This window comes from Pinus tabuliformis, chromosome 4_1, assembly GCF_031772625.1.
Source record: "Pinus tabuliformis cultivar Carrire ecotype Pingquan chromosome 4_1, CPIR1, whole genome shotgun sequence".
Taxonomy (NCBI): domain Eukaryota; kingdom Viridiplantae; phylum Streptophyta; class Pinopsida; order Pinales; family Pinaceae; genus Pinus; species Pinus tabuliformis.
In genome coordinates this window covers 991,317,649-991,330,027 of record NC_142303.1, presented here as the reverse complement: position 1 = coordinate 991,330,027, position 12,379 = coordinate 991,317,649, and the positions used below count along the sequence as shown (strand labels likewise).

At 37.9% G+C, this 12,379-nt stretch overlaps 1 protein-coding gene across 1 annotated transcript in view; it reads left to right on the top strand.

Moving 5' to 3' along the window:
- The window catches only part of LOC149179477 (eukaryotic translation initiation factor 2 subunit beta-like), a 95,779-nt gene that overhangs the window by 55,820 nt on the left and 27,580 nt on the right, over positions 1 to 12,379 (top strand). The window contains exon 7 of the mRNA XM_089420676.1: positions 10,858 to 11,000. Coding sequence (XP_089276802.1) covers positions 10,858 to 11,000 — 143 coding nt within the window. The remainder of the gene's footprint in view (positions 1 to 10,857; positions 11,001 to 12,379) is intronic.

The window sequence follows — 12,379 nt, the reverse complement described above, 5'->3', positions numbered from 1 at the left end:
CGAGCTAGGTGAGTTTCTAACTCGAGACTTGTTGCTCTAATACCACTTGTTGGAATCGCGATTGTCGTTAGAACAAAACCTACAGGGAATAGTCTCCATTGCAATTGTCAGAATTAGGATCCATGAGAGGCGGGTATTCCATGTCGCGAAACACATGGGGAGCACTGAACCCAATGTCCAACACTAGATTGCGTGGAGAATTGAGTAAATACTTCAATGAAACTAGAATGTTTGGTACTTTGCATGCAATCGATGATAAAGATAGATTAGATCCTGTTGAATGGTGGAACATGTATGGCTTTGGGGGACCTTTGGCGAAATTGGCAGTTAAAGTGCTTTAATAGGTGGTTCATACTTCTTCTGCAAAGAGGTGTTGGAGTATCTATAGCTTCATCCACAATGTCAAAAGAAACTGCCTCAATGAAAACCGGGTAGAAAGCTTGGTTTATGTACACTACAAATAGAGGTTGTTGACACAATACTGGACCTTTGGCAAAATTGGTAGTTAAAGTGCTTTCATTGGTGGTTAATACTTCTTCTGCAAAGAGGTGTTGGAGCACCTATAACTTCATTCACAATGTCAAAAAAACCGCCTCAATGAAAACTGGGTAGAAAGCTTGGTTTATGGACACTACAACTAGAGGTTGTTGACACAATATTGTGAGTGGGCTCGATTTGATAGAGCATATATCACTTGGGACAACAACCCGAAGGAGGATAATTTGGAGGATGGAGCTTTACATTTAGAACAATTGGAAGCAAAACTTTTGGATGATGAGGATGACAGTCATCAAGAAACAACAACAACGTCAACAAGAATGCCACCCCCATCCACTAGCAAGGCTTGAGTTGTACCAATTTTGCCGCCACCTCCATCTGCAACATTGCATGGAGGTCATGTGCCTTCGGGTTTTGGACGTGGTCCACGACCATTGTAGAGTTAGACTATGTTGGAGGATACTCCCATTGTTCATAGATCACGAGAAAATAAATTAGAAGTTACTCGTGGCAAGAAGAAATTTTAATAGATAGTAGATTTACTTGTCTTTTCTAGTTTCTAGTACTTTTTATAACTATTGAATCTTTCATATTTATTATGGTATTTTTTTGTAAACAATATATGACAATTTAAGAAGTTTGAAGTTGGCAATTATAACTCATTGGTAATGAATTATGAATATGATGCTTTGTGAAACGTTTCAACTTTCATTTCATGTTTGATATTCTTTGTTATAGTTTTGTAATGGTTACAAGTACAACTTTAGTGTTGACAAATGTTATATATTGAACTTTGAACTTTAAGGTTGATGAGAATCGATATGTTGTGGACCTATGGTTGATGAAAGTTATAAATACTAGATGATTGATGTTATTTGGTTTAATCCATGCTTTTATGCTTATTATAACTAATTCATCATTCTTCATGCTTTTGTTGACATATATGCATCAAAATATATAAAAATATATATTATATAAAAAAGGCTCCCGACTCGAAAGCTTTTGAAAATTATTGCTCCTGTTCTCGCTTCCAAGAAACCTTGGAACACACATCTTGAGCACAAGAGATAATGAGAGTGAGATCTCAATGATTAGGTGGAGAAGGATTTCTATTCAAGTGTGTAGGGTTTGAGAGAGGTGCAAGGGGTAGCAAGGGAGATCTAGATCGAAGTATAGATCCAAGGTTTAATTAGCTAGATTAGTTCTAGGTTCTTATTGCATGTGTTTCCCTTAGTGAGCCATTTTCCCATGAACGAAGCCCTTGAAGTTTTGAATCTAATAAATGAAGGATTGATTTGAAGGGCAAAAACTCGTGTATGTGATTAATATTGATACTTTAGTTTTTCGTTTGCTATTATAATTGTGTCTTTTATTCAATAGAACTGCATAATAATTAGTTGTTATAGCGAGGAAATATGCTAGGTGGTAATTGGCTAAGTTGTTAGGGTTAGGAAATTAACATGGTATTAGAGCTTGAACTCCAAAAACTGATCTCGTATCAATGAACATAGGTAGGTCCCAGGAGTTGTAGAGATTGAGTCATCCAGTTTAGAGATGTAGTCAATGTCATGACTATACGTTGTATAGTGGCAGGGTCGAGACAATAAAAAAGGACTCGTTTGAAAAGTCTATGGGGAAGGGCCAACACAATGGCAATAAACAAGTAAATTAAAAAAATGGCATGCACGAGCATAGAGTCAAAACATTTATTTTTTTAAAAATTAAAAAGACGGCCAATTATAAAGGGCCAATTGCTAAGCTAGTCGATAGGCAGAGGGTCGGTTTGTAGGAAACAAGGTCAGTGGTGCAGTAGCAACACATAGCCTTCGACAACTGCGAAAAAAGTTGTAGAGGGTGTCAGGGCTATAGAACAATGTAGCTGGCACAACAAAGGGGTGACGCAGGCTCGCATAGGTGAGTGGGTCATAGTAGGACACATGTGGGGGCTAGTTGACAGAGTTGTGCAAAAATTAAAGCAACTGACAAGGCATAGAAAAATCGATGATGTGGAGCCATATGGGGACAAAAAAGCGGAGTTGCTAGCTAATATTTGCACCTGGAAAATGTAGCCAGAACCATATGACCAACTAGCCCCACCAAAACAAGGGCTAGAGTTGCCAAAGGAAGGGTGTGCGTTGGAGTGGCTGTACACATTTGTACAGTAGCTGGAGGAGCTAAAGGATGCATAGGAGTCATCAGAGAAGGTCCGGTTATACAACCAAATATAACCGACACAAGTGAAGCAGGGACGCATAGAGTTCACAAGCAAAAGGTGTGAAGGACAATGCCAATTTGTAGCTAGAGTGATTGACGAAGGTCACTCTTTATAGGGAGAGAGGGAGACCATACCAGTTAGGGTTTTGGCAAAAAACTGATTTTTGTGGGTGTTCAAATGACAAAAACACAATCCACAAGGAGATCTTAGTAGATCTATAAACCAACAATTTTATTATTGTGGGTGCTAGATGGACTTAGCACAAGGTTTAATTATCGGATTTAGAAATGGCAATATCTAGTCTTAGATTTGAGGATCGGTTAGATGGGCGCAAGGGTTACCTTGCTGTTGAAGGAGAATGACCTTTGGGAGTTTGTAGAGAAGGTTGTTTTTCAACTAGTAGATCCACTAGATAAGGCGACTTATGCGAGAAGGACATTAAAGAAGTCGGCTAGGCAGATGTTGAAGGATCAAGTGGACCTGTTCTAAAATGTCAACATGAACAAAAAGACGATCTTGAGAAACAAACTCAGATCCATCCAGATGTTAAGATTTGATAATGTTATTATTTTACTTAATGAAGATCACCCAGACATGGGATCAACTTGTAGCCATTGGGGTGAAAATAAAGTACGTAGAGCTCGTAAATGTGGCACTGCATAGTTTTCCCAAGTAATGGGAACCATTTGTCAAGGGGATTTGCACTTGAGAGCATGTTCCTAATTGGGAGAGGCTTTGGGATCACTGCAACTAAGAAGATACTTGCGAGGCATCTAAGGCTAGGAACCATGCAGATGGAGAAGAGAACATGACATTGGTTAGCATGGCCAAGAAGGGCAAAGGGAAGGGTTCCAAGGCTAAAATTGAGGGCAAAACCTTTCAGCAAGGGAAGGAGGATTTGAGCAAGCTCAAGTGCTTCATTTTCCACAAGAGTGGGCACTATGCATCACAATGTATGAGGAAGGGGAAGGGGAAGTCGCAATAGGAAACAATGTCAACATAGGTTCATCATATGATAGAGGCATGGGAGTTTCGCAGTTTGACAAAGAGTGACTCTAATTTACATATGTAGCTTGGGAATGATGTTAAGTATGCAGTGAAGGGGGTTGGAACTTGGAACCATTAAGTTCTAGCTAGGATTAGGAGAGACGTTGGAAGCCAAGGATTGGCTATTTCTATCGAGATTGAAGAACTTGCTCTCAATCTTAGTGATTGAGGATAGAGGAGTGGTAGTTAGTTGTGGTCTATCTATTCTATGTTTTGGAGCTTTTCCGGTTGAATTTGCTCGAAATTCGATAGGGATGTGTTGGAATCACAAGTTTGAATTGTGAACTCTTCACATTGTGAGTGACCCAAGGTTTTTCAGAGCGATGGATCCATTTTTGCATTTAAAAACACATGTTAAACAATAGAAAATCATGATTGGACCAAAATTTATTTCGTTGTATTTTGTCCACAAACTACGAAGCGTAGCATAGTTAGACAATGCCTATGTAATTATGTTCAAGAATGGGTAGGTGCTCATTTGTCCAAAAGAGTCTAGCCTAGACATAACAATGGCCGTTAAGGTTAGTGAGAGCAATTTGTGCAGGTTGACGGGAAACCCTATTCGGGCATTGGTACATGGCAATGATAACTTGTGTGAGCTATGGCATAGAAGAATGGGAAAATTTCCCTACATGTCGTTGCCAATTATGAGGGAGATTGTTAGTGGCCTCCCAAATTTCAACTTGTAGGGCGTGTGTAGAGGGTGTGCACTTGGTAAGAATGCCAAAGCTGCTTTTCTGAGTAGCCAAAGTAGGTTAAAGAGGATTTTCGATCTCATTCACTCATGTATGTGAACTGATGTCAATGACATCAATACATGGAGCACAATATTGTCACGTTCATTGATGACTATTCTAGTATACCCTAGATCTTTTTCATGAAGACAAAGGATGCAGTCTTTAGTCTGTTTTGGGAGTTCAAATCCTAGGTAGAGAACCAAATAGATAAGAGGATCAAGGTCTTGAGGTGGGACAATGGAGGAGAGTACACCTCTAATGACTTCAAGGATTTTTGTAATGAGGTAGGGATCAAGAGGGGGATGATAGTCTCATACAACCATTAGTAGAATGGGGTTGCAGAGAGAGAATTTGTCCATTATTGGTTTTGCTAAGGTTATGCTACATGACTAGGAGCTCTCTATGTTTCTTTGGGTAGAGGCGTGTAACACGATAGTGAATGTGCAAAATAGGAGTCCTCACCAGATATTCGGGGACAAGACTCCTGAGGAGGCATTTATAAGGGTGAAGTTGGAGATAGGGCACATATATGCCAGAAAGCATATATGTGGGAAAATTCCATGGGATGGAAACAATGTTCCACCAAGACTCCGGTGCGGGGAGACGCGGGTGCGAGGAGACGCACAGGGGGGACGTGTGGGAGTACCCTCAAATTTTAGGGAAATTTCGGGGGTGCGGGGAGTCGTCGAGGTGTATATATATATATATATATAATTCAAGTTCATATTCATTGTTCACTGTTCAATAATGAAAGCATAAAAATATTAAATAGACAATTGAAATTTGAATCATTGATCCATCCTCATCATTCATTTTGATACATACATCATTCATATGACATACTCAAGTGACAAGTCTCATTATTGAATTAATTATTATTCATACATACCATGAGATTCGAAAAACAAAAATAAAAATCAATAATAAAATATTCAAATACATTGATCGATATCATTCATCATTCAATGGTTCATCATTCTACAATCTACATTGATTTAAAAACTAAATTCATCATCCATCATTCTAGAATCTAAATTGAAAGCAAAACATACTAGTATATTTTCAAAGTTTGAACACTAAATCTATATAACTCAAAGTTTCAAAGTTCAAACTCAAAAATAGTTAAGAGTGAAATGGAAATGACTTTGGGTTGAAATGAAATGAGCTTTTAACTTTAAGGTTTAGGCTTTTAAGTTTTAGTTATTTAGTTTTAATTTTAATTTTTTTTTAGACTTTTAAGTTTTAGTTATTTAGTTTAAAAAAAATAAAATTTAATGGTTTTGAGTTTTGAATTTTTGATTTTGAATTTTGAATTTTTAAGTCTTATTAGACAAATTTAAAGGGGGACACCCAGGCGCACCCTTTTTGGGGAGTCTAGACTCCCATACTGAAGCGGGACGCCCAGAAGCACCCTTTTTGGGGAGTCTAGACTCCCACACTGGGGAAACGCACCCCCTTGCGTCTCCCCAAGACTCCCCAAAAAGGGTTCGTGGGGAAACACACCCCCAAGAGACTCCCCGTCCTGGGTGCGAGGGGTGCGCGCACCCGACCCTGGGGGACGCGTCCCCGTGGAACACTGGATGGAAATAAGCAAATAGGAATCAAAACTTGTGCAAATGTGCCAACACAACAAAGGGCCAAATATACAAGGGGAGAGGAGGAAACACATTACAAATAAAAAAAGATCAAAGGGTGAACATGACACCACTAGCACACATAGAGCAAGAACTCCATCAACATCCACCCATGGTAGTGGATTTGCATCCACAAGCACAAACATCGCTTTAAGGCGTAGAACAATATCATATTTCCTTGATCAAGGTTGTGTGGATGACGTGGATGCAATAAATTTTCGATTTCTCTTTGCATGTGGCATACCAATGTTATTCGCTCACCATATTGGCATGAAATGGTTGCTGCCATCAATGATGCCCCTAAAGGATGCAAGAGCCTTGGGTATGACAAAGCTAGAACTATGGGACTTGATTGGGAAAAGGCCAAAATAAAAAAATCCTTTGGTTAAATTCACAAATGCTTCGAATGAATATGGGGTATCCATTGTATTTGATGGTTTGACAAATGTAAAAGGCAAGCCATGATAAGTGTTCTTGGTGTGCCTGCTTCTGGTGTATTCTTCCTTTCATCTAATGACTACTTAGGGAAGTTCAAGACTGACATCAACATTGCAGAACCATTAATTCAAACAATTGAAATTATTGGTCCATACAATGTCAAAGTCATTACTGATAATGCTTCTAATTTTTGGTTTGGGTGTTTGGTTCAAACATTGAACCTTTTGACGCATGACATTATTAAGCTAAAGGAACCTCAATACAAATGGATTGTTCATTGTATAAGAAAGACAAGAAAATGATAAGATATATTACCAATCATAGCAATGCCCATGGCCTTTTTCACAGTCACTCAAGGTTGGAGCCATTGAAGATTGCAATGACTAGATTTGCTAGCTATTACCTCACCTTGAGGCACCTTTTGAAGGTAAGAGAAGCATTGGCTAGCATGGTATCAAGTGAATCATGGCCTATATTAAAGGACAGGGTTGCAACTACATCTGACAGGGAATATTTTCAAGAGGTGGAGGACACAATTCTTGATGGTTAGTTTTGGGAAAGTGTTAAGAATGTTTTGCAGTTCACCAAGCCCATATATAACATGGTTTGTTTTGTAGATAAAAATGCACTGGTGATTGGGGAGGTGTATGAGCAGATGGATAGCATGATAGGGAAAATAAAAAATATCGTTGAACTGAAAAATTTGATCTCTTATGATCATATTCACGAACATGTGGTCAAAATGTGGGATAATCTTAATGTTCCACTCCATGCCTTGGTGTATGTCCTTATCCCAAAAGACTACTCTCCATATTGGTTGGCCAAACTTGCAACTAGGGGTTGGGTTAGGAGAAAACCCCATACAGATCCAGAGGTACAAAAAGGGTATATTCTAGCATTAGACAAGTTGGTCCCTAATAGGGAGGAGTATGCTAGACAACATGGAGAATTAAGCACATACTTTAGTCAAACTTGAGTGTTTTGTTCTTTGCATGCAATTGATGATAGAGATAGATTGGATCTTGTTGAAGGGTGGAACATGTATGGCTTTGAGGGACCTTTGGAAAAATTGGCAGTTAAAGTGCATTTGCAGGTGGTTAATACTCTTCTGTAGAGAGGTGTTGGAGCACCTATAGCTTCATCCACAATGTCAAAAGAAACTGCCTCAAAGAAAGCCGGGTAGAAAGCTTGGTTTATGTACACTACAACTTGAGGTTGTTGTCAGATTATTGTGAGCGGGCTCAATTTGATAGAGCATATATCACTTGGGACAACAACCCAAAGGAGGATAATTTGGAGGATGGAGCCTTACATTTAGAACAATTGGAAGGAGAACTTTTGGATGACGAGGATGGAGCAACAACAACATCCTAAACAGCCATGCCACCCCCATCATCCACTAGCAATGCTTGCATTGCACTAGCTTTGCTGCCACCTCCATCTGCAACATTGCGTGGAGGTCATGTGCCTTCTAGTTCTGGACCTGGTTGTCTGACTATGTGGGAGGAGGCTCCCATTGTTCATAGATCACGAGAAAAAAAATAGAAGTTTCTCGTGGCAAGAAGAAATTTTAGTAGATAGTAGATTTACTTGTCTTTTCAAGTTTTTAGTACTTTTTATAACTATTGACTCTTTCATCTTTATTATGGTATTTTTCGTAAACAACATATGACATTCTAAGTTTGAAATTTGAAGTTGACGATTATAACTCATTGGTAATGAATTATGAATATTATGCTTCCGGAAAGTTGAAACGTTTCATTTCATGTTAGATATTCTTTGTTATAGTTTGGTAATTGTTAGAAACTTACAAGTACAACTTTAGTGATGACAACTATTATATATTGAATTTTGAAACTTTAAGGTTAATGAGATTCGAGATGTTGTTTCTTGTGGATCTGTGGTTGATGAAGATTATAACAACTAGATGATTGATGTTATATGGTTTAATCCATGTTTTTATGTTTTTTTATAACTAATTCATCATTCTACGTGCATCAAAATATATAAAAATATATATTATTTAAAAAATGCTCCCAAAATCACTCTTGACCCTGAAGCTGCCAAAAATTGTTGCTCATGCTCCTGCTTCCAAGCAGCCTTGTTTCGTTTGACCTACCTTTGTCATCATTTGTTGGCCATTAATAAAATATCTTATGTTATCTTACCTGTCAGTTTCTTCTCCTCTCTTGAAAGAAAACAGTGCAGGTCAGTGGATATATATCTTTGCGATATTTTTGTCTTTGATCCACTAGAAATAGTTATAGACAAATTTCTATTTATTAATATCTATACGCCAAAAATCAAAGGCTCTATGATAATAGCTTTTGAAAGCAAGCTTATTGTGATGCTTCCACTATGAATGATGTGTATATTCCTATGTTGCATGAGTTTCTGGAACGTGGGAACGTTGGGAACTTGGGTACGAGTGTCAGGAATGGCTAGAGGTTTCCTCGAAATTTACAGAAAACGGCTAATTGGGTGCGGTAATATCATATATAAAAAAATTAAAAATATAAAATATATAATATATATATATATATATATATATATATTTTTAATTATATAATTTATATAATAATCAAAATTAATAAATCAAAATATTCAAATATTAAAACACAATTTAAATATATAAATAATAAATAATAAATATATAATATCTCTTATATATAAATATATTCTTTGGGTGTTTCTCTCCCTGAGTCTCTCCCTTTTATATATATAAAATATTAAAATGTTAAGTTCATTATGACACATGACGAGTCTTTGAAACATTCTGGCTTAAAAATACAAATGAACAATTTTACATATATTTTTCTAGTTATTCTTAAGAGAAAAAGGTAAAGAAACTCTAATGTTTAATCATTGACTGCCACATACAATGTGCACACACACTCTTCTGCCATATATATAAATAAACAACAAAAGAAATACTCATCAACATGACATCCCAGATATCGCCCTTACATCGAGGTGCCACACACTTCCTTAACCCATCAAGAGATTGCTCCAGTTTCTCAATTAAGGATATCAATGTTAAGGATATCTTTGGCATTTCTTCTTGCGAAGGTTTCAACTTAGGCTCATGTTTTGTGGGCAGTTCAGCATATTTCTCTACAGGCTTTGTATTCCCCAACCCCAGGGAACGCGGGAACTCCAAAAAAAAAACAGTCTTCAAAGCTCTCGGAACTTTCCCAAGCTCCCATTGCAGCTCCTGCTGAAAAGGGAATGTTCCCATACGGTTCCAAAGCTCCCAGGAACGTGGGAACCATTGGAACGGGTTTCCCAACTCTTGGGAGCGGTTCCTGTGTAACAGAGGTATATTCATTTGTCATGTTTTAATGCTCTATTCAGATGATGTTGGACAGGGTTTTGGGATCACGGTAGAGTTTCTGTTTTCTTTTTCTTTGTTTATTCAGTTATGCCTGCTAAAGTCACTCAGTCCAGTTCTTTTGTCCCAGATACTATAAAGCTAGATTCTCTGTGATTACTCATACTCCTAAGCACATAAGGGTGGTAATGTACCTTGAGAGGGATTTGATATCAAAGCTTTCCTGGAGATGACATGATTCCTGTCAATTTCATGGATGCATGCCTTCGAGGAAATAGACATATTTTCATTTCTATTTTAGAGGAATAGCACATTTCCAAGAAATATTTGATCTTTTTTTGGTTGGATATTGTCATGTTATGTTGTTTGTTTACTTTTCCAAACTAGAGACTTTCTGCTGTCTTAAGATGCATCTATGTCAGAAAGCAGCTGAGGATTCTGGGATGTTATGTTGAAATATGTGGAAACTCTATATTTTGGTTTTAAGCAGGAATATATATTTGTTTGATCTGGTGCATTATTACTGGTAAGAAACAATCTGCAAAGCGATGAAGAGGGGTGTTGCTTTTTTCAATTTCGAGTTGGTGAGGCTCAGGGCTTGAACATACTTCATACTTGTTGGCTACCTATGTTCTCACTGTAGCTTGTTTGGCATTGCATGACTTAAAAAAATAATTCTCTCTATGCTAAATATAATATGCCATATGAAACAATGATACCATTCCAGAGCTTAATCAATTTATCTAATTTTATAGCTTAATTAATTTATCGAATTTTGTGAATTACATATTTTTGCTTGAAGTGCCATTCATCTATTTCATGTGCTTGAGGTGTAATGTGTGCAAGTGTTTTCATGCTTCATCCTATAATTCAACTTTCTATTTCATGACATTTTTGCCTAGCAATTAAATTTTACCCTCCTAATATCATCTGGACTCCTGTTTTATTGATTTTCAGGATGCACAGACAGCCAGAACATGTGATGACATTCTTGCTTGCAGAAATGGGAACAAGTGGTTCTCTTGACGGACAACAACGGTTGGTTATTAAGGGAAGATTCGCCCCTAAGAATTTTGAGGGTATTTTAAGAAGATATATCAGTAAGTGTCCTTGACTTGTGCCATCTTGTATTGAGCGGAAAATTTAAGATTTGGGTGCCTAAAGAAAAGTAAAGTAAAATTTTATTCACGTATTCATAATTAAAGAAGTTAATGCTGGTTTTGGGTTTCATTGACTTTTCTTATTCTGCCCGTCATGAGCATATTTTGTTGCAATTTGGAAAAAACATGAAATACCTTATTTTCCCTCTTTCACTTGCTAGGTATGGGTACTCTTTCAGTAGAACGGGGGTCATGCCCCTAATATAATCATGTTTGGGTATGCCAGATAAATATATAGTATTTTTTTTTTTTGATAATAGATGAGTAACATTTAGATTAAATCTGTGCCCGGTTGCAGCAAATACATGGGGAGTACATCGATTCAGAATCCAAATTTCATCTGTTGCCTACTAGCTACAGACTCCTTTCAACATAGATACTTCCTATCAATACTATTACAGCAAAATTGATACATAGAGGAACTTTCATATAAGCTGTCTGGAAAAGAAAACCAAAATTTCCTTGCATAAAGATCAATCAGATTCAAGAGCTGGCATGTTAAGGTCTATAACTGACTTGTCTGCAGGTTCCAGAGGCTGATCTTGCATAGTGGAAGGTCCTTTGGCAAGCTTGAGGTCTGAAATTGTTAAAATTGGCAACTAGGGCCAAACTCCATATGGGTCATCTTATTTATGGCGGCTGATATTTTTCTTGGATTCCTCCCGTTGAGAGGTGTAGGATTGATCTAAAGATCATCCGATTCCGACATGTATTCATGGAGATATGAATTTATTTATGTTATTTGACAATTTGTCAAAATTTATTTATGTTGTTTGACAATTTGTCAAGGTCGGTCAGCAACCAAATTACCCCAACTTATCCTCAACGTTTCATTATAAATAGAAGAGGTCTTCAAGTCATTTTACACACACACACTTCTCCTAAGATCTCTCTCCACTCGTTTGGGTTTGGTGGCTAGAGAGATCAAGAGGGAGAAGCCCTAGACGCAGTGGACGAAGGGTTCTATACGCAGTTGATGGAGGAAGTCTAGCTGCTCTTCTAAAAGGAGATCTAGCCATGCCCTAGCCGCAGTCACAAAGAATGTATAGCTGCTGTCTTGGAGGTGCCCTAATGTCCTGACTGCAGGCCTTATTCCACAGCAACAAGAGGCCTAATCAGCAGCAGCCCTAATCTGCTGTCAAGAGGGTCACATACACAGTCTAGAAAGGCTGCTATTCGCTGTCATGAAAAGGCCTTATACACAGCTCACCTAGCTGCAGTCAAAAGGTGGACTGTGGGGTCTGTTTAAGGTGCTGTGGCACTCAGAGCTTGTGCCCTAACTAGTGACCAGGTCTGCCATGAAATGCACCAGTCCTTGC